This window comes from Arachis ipaensis, chromosome B7 (assembly GCF_059453495.1).
Source record: "Arachis ipaensis isolate K30076 ecotype BB chromosome B7, ASM5945349v1, whole genome shotgun sequence".
Classification (NCBI taxonomy): domain Eukaryota; kingdom Viridiplantae; phylum Streptophyta; class Magnoliopsida; order Fabales; family Fabaceae; genus Arachis; species Arachis ipaensis.
In genome coordinates this window covers 6,255,746-6,273,082 of record NC_142442.1, presented here as the reverse complement: position 1 = coordinate 6,273,082, position 17,337 = coordinate 6,255,746, and the positions used below count along the sequence as shown (strand labels likewise).

Here is a 17,337-nt window from a genome sequence, read left to right as displayed (position 1 = left end):
GTGAAGTTGTTTTTTTTTTTAAATATTTTTTTACGCGTGTTTTTTAATATTTTTGTATCATAAACAACTTTTTTTTATACTTTATCATAGAATATAATCAATTCTACGATGATAAGTTTTTTTTATTTATTCGTGTGAATATTTTTTATAAACAATTTATTCGGATTTCAAAAAATAAATTATATTTGTTGATATTTTTGAGATGGTGTTGCTCTATAATATAATTTTAAGGTTTTTTTTAGTGTATTTGAAGATAATTTTAAAGAAAAAATTAAGAAAAAAAATTGAGAATAAGAATACAAAAAGTATAGTATGATATTATAAATTTACTTTATTAATCATGATATATGAGAATATATGCATAATAAACAAATGTTATTGTGTCACTATACATTAAATATTTATAACTGAATTGCTATTATTATAGTTTTAATCCAAATATTAATTATATTTAACTGTTATTTTTTAATTATTTTTGTATTAAATTTAATTATTTTTTATCATTGTTATGTAAAAATCTATTATTTTTATTTTACGCAATTATAATTTTGTCATCTATGCAAAATTGCTAACGTGGTCCAATCACAAAAACTAATATATCATAAGCTCATTCTATAATAAATTTATATTAACTTTTATATAATAAAAATAAATTAGTTTAATTTCAAGATATAATTTTTTTTAAATTATAAAAAATGGGTAGTATAGTGTATATTAGTATCAAAGGGGAGAATAGAAATCAAATAAGGGATTCCAAATTCAAATGAAACATCTAGAAAATAATTATTAAACCGTAGGATCAATTGGCTTTTAGAATCAAGTTTTACATGATTATGGATGGTACGTTAAAATAATTTAGGCAGTAGTAAATAGTTGATGGTCGATGGAGGATAAACTTATACTAAAGGATCTAAAATAACATTAAATCTGATTATGACGATTATAAAAAGAAAAAAGAGCACGTGAATCCAATGTGTGTTATCTTTTGATGACTAAATTCAGGTGGTTTATTATAAAGAGAATTATTCTTATTTTCCAAAAGAAAAGTAAATTGAAATTAATTATCTTTCAAAATATATTCACCATAACAAGTACTAAAGAACTTCCTTCAAAGTTTCATGTTAAATGTTTGTTTAATTAGAAAAATATTAGAGGTTATCAGAATTTATTTAGCTATTAACTCAATTTTTGTAGTCTAATTATTCAATAATATATTTTATCTTATACTTTTAAACATTAATGATTATTTGATAGCCAAAAATAATAAATTCTTATAATCTTTTAATATTCTTCATTTAATTAACTATTATACACAATACTATTTTGGAGTAGGATGTAAAATACCATTTATACACCAACCAAAACAAACTGCAATAAATGTCAACGATAAAAGCCAACAAACAAAAACTCAAATGATATAATCTTTTCCTTCTCAACTAGAAATTTCGGGATGAAGTCACAATCCTAACTTTGGGGAAAAAATATCAACAATAAAATACTGACACTTAATGAATAGAGCACCTCCCTCGCAGTTTGAAAGAAATTCTTCCACAATTACACCCCTTAATTACCTAAACCGTGTATCCCCAAACCACGTTCGCTTAAGTGAAACTCAGACTCGTCAACTCCAAGCACAAAAAAATCTCATTCATTCCAAACACTTAATACTTTGTCCAACCATTTTTGTTAACTGCTACTTACTTACCTTGTATGGCTTTTGTCACTATGCGTATGACTAGTAGTGTCACACTTCTCTTCTTGATTCTTTGCTTCTCTACCTCCTTGTATAATGCTTCTGCTCTTGTCTCTGATGGTGTCACTCTCCTTTCACTCTTGAATCATTGGACCTTTGTTCCACTCATCATAAACTCCACCTGGAAGGACTCTGATTCTGTTCCGTGCAAATGGATTGGAGTCCAATGCAACCATGCCTATGATGTGATCTCCCTTAACCTCAGTGATCTTGGGATTCAAGGTCAACTTGGACCAGAAATAGGACAATTACATCGCTTGCAGACCCTTGTGTTGTCGAATAATGGTTTCTTAGGAGAGGTACCTTCAGAGCTAAGTAACTGTACTTTGCTTCAGGTCTTAGACCTTTCTAATAACAGCTTTAGCGGACTGATACCAAGTAGCTTCAAGAAGTTGCAAAGCTTACGCAGCATGAATTTGTCGTCTAATCTATTGGGTGGTGCGATTCCAGATTCCTTGTTTCAAATTCGTCAGCTTGAAGAAATGAACCTTCACAATAACCATCTCAGTGGTCCTATACCAACCAGTATTGGGAACTTGACTGAGCTGTTAAGGTTACACTTACATGGTAATAGGTTGTCAGGTACGATTCCTTCATCCATTGGTAATTGCAGTAAACTAGAGGAATTGTTTCTGAATGAGAACAGATTGAGTGGGGAACTATCTTTGGAGATAGCAAAGCTCAAGAATCTAAAGACTATGTCTTTGTTTGACAACCAGTTCTCAGGAGTCATTCCTCAAGACTTGGGAATCAATAGCAGCATAGTGAAACTGGACTTTACAAATAATAAGTTCACTGGTAATCTTCCACCAAGTCTTTGCTTTCAAAAGAAGTTACAAGTGCTGAACATGGGATCTAATCGACTTCAAGGTAACATACCTTCTGATGTAGGAAGGTGTACAAGTCTAAGTATGCTGATTCTCAGTGAAAATAATTTCACTGGGTCTCTTCCTGTTTTTGAGAGTAATATGAACCTCAAGTACTTACACATAAGCAAGAACAACATCAGTGGACCAATTCCACCAAGTCTAGAAAATTGTACAAATCTTGCTGCAATTAACATGTCAATGAACAAACTTACTGGACTCATACCATTTGCACTTGGAAAGCTTGTGAATCTTACGATTTTGGATGTTTCACACAACAATTTGGAAGGACCTTTGCCACCACAGCTGTCAAATTGTACTAAAATGGATCATTTTGATGTTGGATTCAATTCCCTAAACGGTTCCTTCCCATCAAGTCTGAGGAACTGGACAGGGATAACCACATTAATTTTAAGAGAGAATCATTTTACAGGTGGTATCCCGAGCTTTTTCTCAGAACTTAGCAAGCTTCGTGAACTACAACTTGGTGGAAATTTAATTGGAGGAACAATTCCTCCATCATTGGGAAAACTGCAGAAGCTGTTCTATGGGTTGAATTTGAGTAGCAATGGATTGACAGGTGTGATTCCTTTAGAACTTGGGCAACTACAAGAATTGCAAAGTCTGGACATATCACTGAACAATTTGACAGGAAACATAGATGTTCTTGCTCAAGTACCATTGATTGAGATCAATATTTCATATAATTTCTTGTATGGTCTTGTTCCAACATCCCTCTGCAAGTTTCTGGATTCCTCATCATCTTCTTTCTTGGGCAATCCCCATTTAAATGTCAGTTGTTCTCCTTCTAGTGGCCTGGATTGGACCAACACTTGTAATTTGAAGCCATGTCCCTATCAATCAACTGATCACAAAGGCATCAGTGCATTGGTAATTTTAGTGATAGAACTAGGATCCTCACTGTTTGTTTCAGCTATACTGGTAGCTTTACTTTTGATGTATCTCCGCAAGAAAGAAATGAAGAATGATGTCTATGGTGAAAAATGGGGTTCTGCTATTGAAAGAGGAGCCGGAAGGATCGGTTTTCTTTACAACGAAGAAATGAGGTTCTTAACTGAAAACCAGTCAGCTTCCCTTCACGAAATAGTGATGGAGGCTACAGATAACCTAAATGATCAATACATTATTGGCAGAGGAGCTCATGGTATTGTTTATAGAGCTCAACTGGGTTATACAACTTTTGCTGTAAAGAAGTTTGCATTCGAAAGGAACAAGAGGAAGTATTTACATATTATGCGGAAAGAAATTGAAGTGCTGGGAGGGATCAAGCATAGAAACTTGGTCTCTTTTGCAGGCTACTGGATAGGAGAGAACTATGGTATGGTCTTATATAAGTACATGAAGAATGGAAGCCTCCATGATATTTTGCATGAGAAATATCCCCCACCACCCTTAAGTTGGAGTATACGGCTTAACATTGCTGTTGGAATTGCACATGGACTAAAATATCTGCATCATGATCACACTACACCCATAGTGCATAGAGACATAAAGCCACAGAATATACTTCTTGATGATCAGATGGAGCCTCTTATATCTGATTTTGGTACTTCCCTCTATAGGAATCTTGCTGAGCATTCTTATAGTCAATCTCATTCTTGGAAAAAGCTTTCAACATATGTTGTAGGTACTGCTGGTTATATCGCACCAGGTACGTAGATCTTTCTCCTGAGCTAGATTAAAGTTTTGGATGTTGATAATTGTTTTTAGTGTTGAGACTGGTAGAAGGATCTTGATGCACTCTGTACTTCTCTCTCTCTGAGTGGTCAAGTGTTTAATTGTTTATATAAACTATCAGAACAAAGGGAAAAAAAAGAAAAACTTTCTCCTAAACTTTTCAATTGATTTGCATTTTGCAGACCACTTTCATAGCTAATAGTAATTTCTGCTTCTCTAATGTGATGATACATGCATAGTATCTCTCTAACATGGTTGTGTTGTCCCCTGAAACAGAGAATGCATATGTAATAGTGCAGAGCAGAAAGTCTGATGTGTACAGCTATGGGGTAGTTCTGCTTGAGTTACTAACAAGAAAGAGAGTGGTTATTGAGGAGGAAAGAAATGTGACCGGTTTAGTTAGTTGGGTTAGCTCTATCTGGTTGGAAACAGGCAAAATTGAGGAGATTCTTGATCCAGACATTGCAAATGCATTTCCCAATTCCGGAGTATTAGCAAGGCAAGTCACTGAGGTGCTTTTATTGGCATTAAGATGCACCAAGAGGAAGCCGCGTGAGAGACCAACCATGAAAGACATTACTAGCTTCTATCAGAAAAACATATTCAAGTTGGGTTGCAATGATGTGGATATGGTTAATGAAGATGTTATTGATGTGGCACCACAACCATACAGTGTTCTAACTTTCAGTACTAATCCAGTTTCTGACACTCAAGAGTGACTCCTATCTGCATGGTGAAACTAGTGAGGATCAGAGGATGCAATGCTAAGACATAAAATTTATTTAGTTGTAGTGTGTATTGAGAAGGGCATGTTTGTTTAGTATTTGACTTGCTCAAAACCACTGGCAGACGAGTAAAATTAAATGGATGAATATATCTATGTGAAGTAGGTGCTAACCAAAGCTAATCAAATCTTTTGGGCAAATTATACTCGTCTCTTGAGTCTGCAAAATTCAGCTCCACTGATAAATTTAAAGTATAAATACGTACCTTCCATGATGTTTTGGTAATGATAAATTTGATATTTTTATTCACTGTACTATTAAACACTTTTTAAGCAAATAATATTTATGCTACATGAACAAACAAAGGGAATTATAATAAATTTCATCAAAATCATACGGTTTAAAGGTGATCAATATAGTTAAGGCGATTTTGCGGGAAAATAGATGGTTCTGAAGAGATACACAGAAAAAGTGAAGGAAGTGCTAAAATATTTTTGAACTCTCTTTCTCTTGTTCATAAACAAAGTTGATCGTATGAATCAGATTAGACATTATGGGGGTGGGGCTGTGATGAGTAATAGAGAAAGTCATGCACCACTCTGATGATTCAGTGTTGATAAATTAAGAGAAAGATATTATGGGGTGTTATCTATTTATTTCTTTATTTGGTAAATTGGGCCATTATGTTAAATCCCCAAGAATAATTATTTTAAAAATACCCACATTTGTTGTTAGTTTTATAAAATATGTCTGAGTGCTAATTGTTTTAGGAATGTTATATTCCCATGTTTTTTAAAAAGAATGATTCTAGCTAACTAACTTTTTTCAACCAACATCAACCAATTTTTTTAAAAATATTCCCATAGCATGACAATAAAACATTGAACAAAGCTTCTAAAACATCAATATTTCAATGATAAATAGTAACAATATAAAAAAATAACATACAACTAATGTATGTATGTACTTTGCCCTGCATTGCTAACAACGATCAAAATTTACTTCTCTCCACTCATCTTAAATTTGTTTATTTTAACATTTTATATGTTAAATAATTTAAGATATTTTATTTTTTTATAATTTATTTTTAATTATTATTAAATTTAAAATCTTAAAATAAAAATATAAAATTAATTTCTTAAATTTAATAGAAAAGCGGCCGCTAGTATATATTAACAATGGTAAGATTTTTTTATTTATTGTTAAAATAATATACATTGATATCGAAAAATTAATATTAAAATATAAAAAATTATTAACAAAAATTTTGGTAAAATCATAATTTAATAATTAAAAAATTATTGAAGGGTATTTTAGGAAAAAATAATTTAATTATTATATTTTTTTTGAAATATTTTGATAAAAATACAATTTAATTAATAAAAAATAATTTATTAAATAGTATTTTGGTAAGCAATATTTAGTGATAAAAAAATAAAATTTTTGCTAAAAAGAATTTTTGTAATAAATAATTTTTTTTTGAAAACTAGATAAAGTTAACATTAATTAACACAAAAAATTTAAAATAGATTAAGGAGGAGGTTTTTTAAAAGTTATAAGAGAAGGGAATGTATATTTTATAGGCAAAGGATTCGATCCCAAGACGTTTGGACCATTAAATGGTCCCATAACAAAACATATTTTTTAAATTTTTTAATAACTCCTAAATAATTCTTATCTAATTTTAATTACAAATTAATTCTGTAGATATTATTTAATTATAAAATCTATTTTTTATTTTATAAATCATTATTTTATCGTTCATCTATCATAATCAAAAATAAAAATAATAACGAATTAGATCTTCCATTAATGGTAATAATATTTTTGGCATGAAGCACTGACACTTTGCTGAGTTGCCGTGTCCGCATGTCGGACACATTTTGGACACGACACTCACCGGCACTCGTCCGACATGCGTGTCTGCTGTGTCCAACCGTGTTTTAATAAAAAAAAATAAAAAATTCTTCTCCGAACACGCTTATACAAACCTAAATACCATCATGTATGAGCGTATCCAATTTTATTCTTAACATATATTTTTGAAATAAATTTAGATATAGTATATATTATTATTTATTAAAATAAAAAATATTTTAAATACTTTATATAATTAAAATAAGATATTAAAAATAATTAAAAAAATTAATTTATATTTGAATATCAGTAAAATATCAAAATACCATTACGATTTATCTAAAAAAATATTTTATATTTTATATCTTATAAGATTTTAAAATTTGTATATTAACGTATTTCGTGTCGTATCGTGTTTCATGTCTGTGTCATGATAGCAGACGATTCAAATATAATTGACAACATTCATAGCTGCATCCTTATTTAAACTTATAGTGCTATACACATTAATTAAATTACGAATAATAAAAAGTATAGTCAGCAAAAATAAATAAAAAGTAATAATTCTTGATCATATTAGATCCACTAATGGATTAATAAGCACATTTCATATCTGTTAATTAGTCCATTTTTTATTATTTAATATTTATATTTATAATAATTATAAGAGTTTTTTTTTTTTGGTGACTGAAAATATCAAAAAACAAAGAAACAAAACACAATCAAGCCAACTAGCTAGAATCCGTTGCCTCTTGCACTAGGTATTGCTCCAAATCTGCACCAGGTTTGATCCAAGAAACATGAGCTGAATCACTTCTAGCTCCGGATTTAGCCAACCAATCAGCGACACTATTAGCTTCTCTTCGAATCAGATGGAACTGGACCTCCCAATCTTTGGACAAAAGATCTTGGAGTTTTAACACAATATCCTTCACCTCATGTGTTGTGTGGCTGGTGATGTTACTCAACACAAGATAAGCATCGAGCGAGTCCGTTTCACAAATAACCCTCTGGCAACCAGCTTCCCAGGCTAACAACAGCCCCTGCCAAGAGGCCAGCAGCTCACAACGATAAACAGACCAAAAAGGAAGAGTACCTGAACGGCCCAACACCCATCTCCCTCTATCATCCCTCAGAACACAACCAAAACCAGCTCGCTGGGCTCCTTGAAGAACACTCGCATCACAGTTGACCTTGTAGGTGCCGTTGGGTGGAGGCTCCCACTTAAATTTCCTTTCAATATCAGAATAGATAATCCGGTTGTAATGAAGGTTTCTAAGATCAAAGCTCATATTTCTAGCTAGGATCGCCACTTTCTTATCGGACCAAACTTCATCCTGGTTGAAAACTTCATGACATCGATGCCTCCATATCCACCAAATTCCGGATGCGAAAAGGCAGCCCATACTAGATATGCCCTGTTTAAGCCAAGGAGTTAAATCGGACAATCCTCTAGTTTCGCTGAACGAAGGATCAATGATATTCCAAACAGCTTTGGCCCTATCGCAATCTCTAAAACAATGCAGAATTGTTTCCGAATGGGCACCACACCTCTTACAAATATCACTAGGTGTTAACTTGCGCTTGAACCGGATCGCATCAGTAGGGACAGCATTGTGAAGAGAAAGCCAAAGCAAGAATTTGATCTTCTCCGGGATGAAAGGCTTCCATATCCAATTCCAATCTTCGCTTTCATCCCATTGGAATTTTCTTTTCGCCAACCAAATATATCCACTTCTAGAAGAATACTCTTTTGTTGCGGCAGCAGCCCAAATCTACCCTGGGCCATAGTGGTTGTTACCAGGAACAGGCAACTCAATTAGGGACGAACGGATATGATGAGGAAGAGGAGAATAGAGGTTGCTAAGATCCCATCGACCATTGCAAATAACGTTATCTAGAGAAAGGTGGAGGTCAGTTATATGAACATATGGAATTAAGTCTGCAAGCTTACCCAAAGGAGACCATTCATCAAACCACAAAGATTGATCCTAAGTACCACAGCACCATGCAAAGCCCTCTTTCAAGCTATTGAACGCTTTAATCACACTTTTCCAAACGTAAGAGGCCCCAATAACCTCCACAAAACCTTTCTCAGCAGCCAGATACTTCTTGGTTAGGAGTTGTACCCATAGTTTCTCTTTGCAGTGAAGAAGTTGCCAAACAAGCTTTCCCAGAAGGGCAATGTTTGCACACCTAGAGTCCCTCACCCCTAAGCCTCCATGTTTTCTCGGAGCGACAACCTTAGTCCAATTCACAAGGGGTAGTCCCCTCCCATTAGTCTGACCCTTCCAAAGGAATTGTCTCATCATCGAGTCAATTTTTTCACAAGCATACGAGGGAAAAAAGGCTACTTGCATATTATACACTGGGATGGAAGTCAATACCGACTTAACCAAACATAACCTTCCTGCCTTATTAAGAAGCCTACCTTTCCAGCTAGCTAGCCTCCTTTGGACCTTGTCAATAACCTCTTGCACCATCTTTTTCGCCGCTCTATCATGGCCTATGTTTACCCCCAAATATCTGCCTATGTTCTGAGTTAAGTGAATCTGAGAAACCCTTGACAAGACCTCCTTCCTCCGATGAGTGATATTCTTAGAGCATTGAGCCTTAGATTTAGCCAGATTAACTTTCAATCCAGATGCCTTTGTAAAGAGTTCAAGAACCTGCATAACCATTTCAACCTGCGACCTTGTTGCTTTGCAGAAAAGGAGAAGGTCGTCAGCAAACATAAGGTGTGAAATTCTAGCTCCCCCTTTGGAGATGGCAACAGGCACCCAAGATCCATTAGACACATAATGAGAGATAAGGCACGCCAATCGTTCCATACACAAAACGAAGAGATACGGAGATAGAGGGTCACCTTGTCTTAGCCCTCTTTTAGGATTAAAATTCTGTAATCTCTCGCCATTCCATAGGATTGAAAGAGAAGAAGAGCAAACACACCTCATGATTAGGCTAGTTATAGTCTGAGGGAAGCCAAAACTAGTAAGAGTATGTTGAAGGAATCTCCAATCTACCCTATCATATGCCTTCTCTAAATCAATTTTGAAAGCCATAGTACCTTTCCTGGACTTGGTCTTGCGCATAAAATTTAGGATCTCTTGCGCAATAATGATATTCTCGCTCGTTCCTCTCCCGGGGATAAATCCACCTTGAAGGGGACCAATGACCTCTTTTAGGAAAGGGCGGAAGCGATTAACAAGGACCTTAGTTAAAATTTTGTATATGACATTGCATAGGCTTATAGGCCTAAATTCTTTCATGACCGTCGGCTTGTCCACTTTCGGGATAAGAACAATAAGAGTCTCAAAAAAGGAAGCATCTAAAACTTCACCTGCGAAAGCTTTACACACAATCTTCCAAACATCCCTTCCCACTACATCCCAATACTCCTTAAAGAAAATAGCTTGGAAGCCATCTGGTCCAGGTGCCTTGAAGGAGTTCATCTCCATAACAGTCCTCCTCACCTCCTCAATAGAAACTGGTTCAGAGAGAAACTTGCAGGCCTCTTGACTAAGTTGCGGCAGGGGAACCCCGTTAAGAACACCAAAATCCACTTCCTCTCTAGAACAAAAGAGTCTTTGGAAAAAATTATTAGCTTCCTCTTTCAGGGAGTCCTCGTCATTCGACCAAGTTCCATCTTCTAACATAAGGCTATGGATTTTATTTCTTTTCCTTCTAACAATGGTTTGGAGATGAAAGAAACTGGTATTTCTGTCTCCGAACTTGACCCATTTTTCCCTAGATTTTTGATACCAGTAAATCTCCTCTCTTAAGAGGACAGAATTTAGCTCTTGTTGAAGTCGTTTTTCTTCTTCCCTCAAACTAGGGTCATTACTAGACTCCAAAGAAATCTGGACTCTATTAATATTTTTCTCAAGCTCTCTTTTTGTAATAAAGATGTTGCCAAAAACTTCTGAATTAAATTTTTGAGCATCTCTTTTCACAGCAGTCAGGCTTTTAGATACATTCGGAGACCCAGAGTCCCAGGCCTTGTGAACCACTTCACGGAAGAGGGGATGGGTGGTCCACGCCGCTTGGAATCTGAAAGGACAGTTTCTCTTCCTCTTGTTCATACCAGCAGGATTACACATGACCAAGATAGGTGAATGATCAGAGTGATACCTTCCCAGAATTTCGCAAAAAGCCTCAGGATATAGCAGACGCCAATCTTCATTAAGAAAGGCCCTATCCAATTTTTTTGCTACATCCAAGCCCCCCTTAACTCTCCTGTGCCAAGTAAACTTCCTTCCCTTCGTACCCATATCCATAAGTCCACAGCTATCCATGGCAGTTGCAAAAGCAAGAGATCTGTTAGCGTTGAAGGCACCCCCTTTCACATCTGTTGAGACGAGAACTTCATTGAAGTCTCCAAGCGCAATCCAAGGGCAAGAAATAGAAACAGAGAACTTTTCAAGATATTCCCAAAGGGTTCTTCTATATTGCACCTGAGGATGGGCATAAATAGCACTGCACACCCACACATTAGACCCTTTTACCACTTTGAAGGAGACACAATGCTCAGTGATATTAAGAATTCTACTTTCCTTCCAAGACTCCTGTACCAGTACCCAGATACCCCCACTCTGGCCCCTAACCTCAGAGATGCCAACACTACTATACCCGAGCTTCTCCCAAAAAGATTTAATCTTATCAAAGACTATATGAGTCTCAATAACAATAAAGAAGGTAGGATGATGAATTTTCACAATCTCCTTAAAGTGCACGCGGGCTAATTTACTAGATGCCCCTCTCACATTCCATGCTAAGATGCTTATGTTTTCACTATCCATAGCAATAAACAATAAAAATAGGAAAATTACGCTACCTGCTCTATTGCTCAAGCACTCTTTCCTCGGCAATCTCCTTTCCCTTTCCAACATTAGGCCCAAAGAGCTTCTGGTTCCTTTCATCCTGCTCCTTAGCTCCCGCATCTTGTGGTGAGTTCTGAAGGGAGTGTGGCCTTAGACGCTTTCTGTTATAATGCAAAAAGGGAGTATCTGATTTGCTTCCACTTGTTCCTGCCATTGTTTCCTCGTGTGGAGGAGAAAGATTTTTGGTGTTATTGCTCTTTGGCTGATTATTATTATTATTAGACTTGCTTGAAGAGGAATACCCATATTTCACTGGCCTTTTTGAGAGATTAGCTACCACCACATGTTTTTTTGTATTGGGCCTATTGTTTTTGGGCCCTTGAGATTTAGGATTCTTGTCCACATTTCTTAGAACATTTCCTTTTTTCTTAACCACCTTAATCCACGCCCCAATTGCCTCCTCCTGATTAGTTGCATGATCATCTCCTAACTCCTCATGCACCTTACCAGGCGCTGACTTTGGATATCCCTGATTTTCCTCAACAATTGAAGACTTTCCAAAAATGAAAGCATCTTGCCGCTGCTCCGTCTCTGCCGAGTCAACGTGATGGTTATCATTTTCCGGCAAAGAGAAATCTTCCTCCACCGCTTTAACGTCATTGACCTTCTTGCAATCAACTGCAACATGCCCATAACACCTGCACTTCTCACAAATCAATTCAAGATGTTCATAATCCATTTTGTAAATAACGTCATCCACTTCAATCTCATCAATCACCGGCACTCCTAAATCGATGAGGATACATGCACGGACAAATTTTCCCCTTTCTGCCTCTTTTGTCGCAACATCCACCTTAATCGGTTTGCCTACCGCCGACGCAATACGTTGCATGGCTTTTTCCTGATAATAAAGGATCTTCAGCCCATTGAAACGAACCCACACAAGAGTGGTACCAAAGGATTCTTCTGCCGGATGGAATTCAAAAGACCAGGGTTTAACTGCCAAATAAAAGCCATCGATCATCCATGGGCCTCCAAGGAGAACCTTCTCTCGATCTTCCAAAAGATCGCATTTCACCAAGAAGTAGTCATTACCAACATCCAGAATTTCATATCCTCCTTAAGCCTCCAGACGAAGCGTAGTCTATGACATAAAGCAGTGTAACTAACATGCTTGCCAAGAACCTTCACAACAATGGAGTCTTTGTAGGGTTCAGCAAGAACCTTCCTTCCTTCACTAGAAAAGGTCACTTTAGGTCTTCTCCCATTGCCTTCCTCAATCACAGCAAGACGATCCCCTTCCAGAGATTCATCAATCACCAAGGGTTTAGGTGTCGAAACCCCAACAACCTTGTCTCTAAAGGATACCTTGCTTCCGAAGGTCCCTTGCTTGGCTGGTCTCCCCCCACCCTTGCTTCCTCCTTCACCCGCCTCCTTCCCTGCACCTCCTACTTCTTGTGATTGACCTTCCAACGGTGCCTTAGCATCCTTGTGCATCCCACGTTGATCCCCTTGCACCGCCGTCCTCTCTCCCCTGCTCGCACCTTCTCTCATAGTGTAGATTAATGATTTGTTTCATAATTATAAGAGTTTAATTTTAATATATTAATATTTTAAAGAATTTTAATATTTAATTATTAGAGCAAATTAATAGAAAATTAAAATTATGTTAATATTCTAAAGTAAATTTGGTTACATGCGTATTTTGTTTGTCTTTCTATATAAATGGAATCAATAGGATTTGATTTAGTATGTATATATTATACCTAATAGTAAGTTTATTTGATTTACTATTAATAGTTGACATTTTTATATTGTATAACTATTTGTTATTTCTGGAAAAAATCTCAGGTTTTAACTTCTATACCACTTTGAAGAATTTATATTACGAATCTCGCTAGAAAGTCAATGGAGTATCTATACAATATGTACAATGGGCTATTTATTTTGTCTAATATGAGTTAAAAAATAAACATTCATGATAAAATACTACTAATTTCTCAAATACAATACACTCATACTATCCAAAAATCAGAATAATCATTTGAGTACCAAGATAATAAACATCTGTCTTTTTTTTTTCTTTCAATTTTCTGAAAAAATTTTGAAACCCTAAAAAGGTTCACGAGGTAAATATTACTCGGATTTCTATGGTTTGGTGCTTGAATATGAGAGCATCCGTGTAGTTTTTTTATTTTATTTTAGTGTTTTCGTTCCTGATTATTTTTTTCGAAAATTGGTTTAGTAAAGTAATTAAGCTTTAGCTTCACTTGGGTGTGTGAATGCTCAATATGAAGCAAGTGGATTTTGAATTCTCTTGTGATGGTAACTTTTTTCTCATTTTGTGTGTGCACTTCTGCTGTGACCAAAGAATGCATATAAATGTTTTTTTTTTCTAATTTGATGGATGCTTATGGATTGTTTGCTTAATTATCGTAGGTACGGTTACGTCAGTTTCAACATGTACATTAAGCAGGTAATGTCCCTTGGGATGTGAATTATTTATTATTTATTACTTATGGTGTAATCAAAATTGGTAGAATTGGTTAAATTATGTCTTCTTGTTACAAAGCCTGCAGTGCTCCTCTTCTGGACATACTACATAATTTCTTTGCTTGAAATTGGTTCCTTGCCAAATGGATGTTTGATGCATTTTTGGATTGTTTTCTAGGTTGTGATTGAAGGTTTTAAGAGTTACAAAGAGCAAATTGCAACAGAGCCTTTCAGTCCTAAAGTTAATTGTGTTGGTAATAATTTCTAAAATACCTCTTTAGATGCTTTCTACTATTTATTCTGAAAAATCCTTTAAAATGCACGATTACTCTTTACTCTTACTTTACTCTTTTCTAAGCTCTTAATCTTTCAGTCACAGTTGGTGATAAATGAGATTATCCAATTCTTTTGTACTTCCTTATAGAAACACTTTTATTTTATATTAATAAAATAATATTTATCTTAAAAAAAAAATATACCCACATTTGTTACTTGTTAGTTTTATAAAATATGTCTGAGTGCTAATTGTTTTAGGAATGTTATATTCCCATGTTTTTTAAAAAGAATGATTCTAGCTAACTAACTTTTTTCAACCAACATCAACCAATTTTTTTAAAAATATTCCCATAGCATGACAATAAAACATTGAACAAAGCTTCTAAAACATCAATATTTCAATGATAAATAGTAACAGTATAAAAAAAAATAACATACAACTAATGTATGTATGTACTTTGCCCTGCCATGCTAACAACGATCAAAATTTACTTCTCTCCACTCATCTTAAATTTGTTTATTTTAACATTTTATATGTTAAATAATTTAAGATATTTTATTTTTTTATAATTTATTTTTAATTATTATTAAATTTATAATTTTAAAATAAAAATATAAAATTAATTTCTTAAATTTAATAGAAAAGCGGTCGCTAGTACATATTAACAATGGTAAGATTTTTTTATTTAATGTTAAAATAATATACATTGATATCGAAAAATTAACATTAAAATATAAAAAATTATTAACAAAAATTTTGGTAAAATTATAATTTAATAATTAAAAAATTATTGAAGGATATCTTAGAAAAAATAATTTAATTATTATATATTTTTTAAAAATATTTTGGTAAAAATACAATTTAATCAATAAAAAATAATTTATTAGATGGTATTTTAATAAAAATACAATTTAATCAATAAAAAATAATTTATTAGATGGTATTTTGGTAAGCAATATTTAGTGATAAAAAAATAAAATTTTTGTAAAAAATAATTTTTTTTTAAAAAATAAATAAAGTTAACATTAGTTAACACAAAAAATTTAAAATAGATTAAAGAGGAGGTTTTTTAAAAGTTATAAGAGAAGAGAATGTATATTTTATAGGCAAAGGAATCGATGGTCCCAAGATGTTTGGACCATTAAATGATCCCATAACAAAACATGTTTTTTAAGTTTTTTAATAACTGCTAAATCGTCCTTATCTAATTTTAATTATAAATTAATTATTTAGATATTATTTAATTATAAAATCTATTTTTTATTTTATAAATCAATATTTTATCATTCATCTATCATAATAAAAAACAAAAATAATAACGAATTAGATATTCAATTAATCGCAATAATTTTTTGGCATGAAGCACGGACACTTCGCTGAGTTGCCGTGTCCGAGTGTCGGGCATATTTCGGACAAGATACTCACCGACACTCGTTTGACACGCGTGTCTGCTGTGTCCAACCGTATTTTAATAAAAAGTAAAAAAAATTCTTCTCCAAACATGCTTAGATATACCTAAATACCATCACGTATGAACGCGTCCAGTTTTATTCTTAACATATATTCTTGAAATAAATTTAGATATAGTATATATTATTATTTATTAAAATAAAAAATATTTTAAATATTTGATATAATTAAAATAAGACATTAAAAATAATTAAAAAATTAATTTATATTTGAATATCAGTAAAATATCAAAATATCATTACGATTTATCTAAAAAAATACTTTATATTTTATATATATGCGTGTTCTTGTGTCTTATAAAATTTTAAAAATTGTGTGTCAATGTATCTCGTGTCATATCGTGTCTCATGTCCGTGTACATGATAGCTGACAATTCAAATATAATTGATAACATTCATAGCTGCATCCTTATATAAACTTATAGTGCTATACACATTAATTCAATTATGAATAATAAAAAGTATAGTCAGCAAAAATAAATAAAAAGTAATAATTCTTGATCATATTAGATCCACTAATGGATTAATGAGCACATTTCATATCTGTTAATTAGTCCATTTTTTATTATTTAATATTTATAATAATTATAAGAGTTTAATTTTAATATAAATATTTTAAAGAATTTTAATATTTAATTATTAGAGTAAATTAATATAAAATTAAAATTATGTTAATATCCTAAACTAAATTTGATTACATACATATTTTGTTTGATTCTCTATGTAAATCGAATCAATTAGATTTGATTTAGTATGTATATGTTATATCTAATAGTAAGTTTATTCGATTTATTATTAATAATTGGCATTTTTATATTGTATAACTATCTGTTATTTTTAGAAAAATCTCAAATTTTAACTCCTATACCATATTGAGGGCTTTATATTAAATTTTTCAATATCAAAAGTCTCATAATGATTCTTTAGATATTAACGAGTCAAATGATATTTTTTAACGAATTTTTAGAAATCATTTATTATTCTGTTTTGAATTTATAAGTTTGTAAAAATATAGATTTTTTGGAATTTAAACTAAAATACAAAATTTGAATTTCTATTATTATTTATTTTGATTTGTTTGATATTTTAGTTGAATTCAAATAAGAGATATTTTTTTATTGACATTTATATTTTAAAGTCAATGAATAATAAATAAACGAATCGAAAGCTGATTCAATTTAGTATGTGTGTTGTACAGTAGTAAATCCAATCAAGTTGCATTTTCTGAAATGGAATATCCCTAAACTCTCCATTGTACACATTGTACAGATACTCCATTGACTCTCTATACTTCCTCTTTTCGCTCTGTCTTTTTTTTTTCTTTCAATTTTCTGAAAATTTTTGAAACCCTAAAAAGGTTCACGAGGTAAATTTTACTC

At 32.9% G+C, this 17,337-nt stretch overlaps 1 protein-coding gene across 2 annotated transcripts; it reads left to right on the top strand.

Moving 5' to 3' along the window:
• Positions 1-1,537: 1,537 nt before the first annotated feature.
• LOC107608090 (uncharacterized) lies at positions 1,538-5,811 on the top strand. 2 transcript variants are annotated; one of them, XM_088492506.1, is made up of 3 exons: positions 1,538-4,291; positions 4,594-5,081; positions 5,527-5,811. In XM_088492506.1, the coding sequence occupies exons 1-2, from the start codon at positions 1,711-1,713 to the stop codon at positions 5,034-5,036; spliced, it is 3,024 nt and encodes a 1,007-aa protein (XP_088348632.1). In that variant the 5' UTR covers positions 1,538-1,710; the 3' UTR covers positions 5,037-5,081; positions 5,527-5,811. The 2 variants fall into 2 exon arrangements, with proteins under 2 accessions (XP_088348632.1, XP_016165468.1); XM_016309982.3 differs by lacking the exon at positions 5,527-5,811 and having other exon boundaries at positions 4,594-5,242.
• Positions 5,812-17,337: the final 11,526 nt, after the last annotated feature.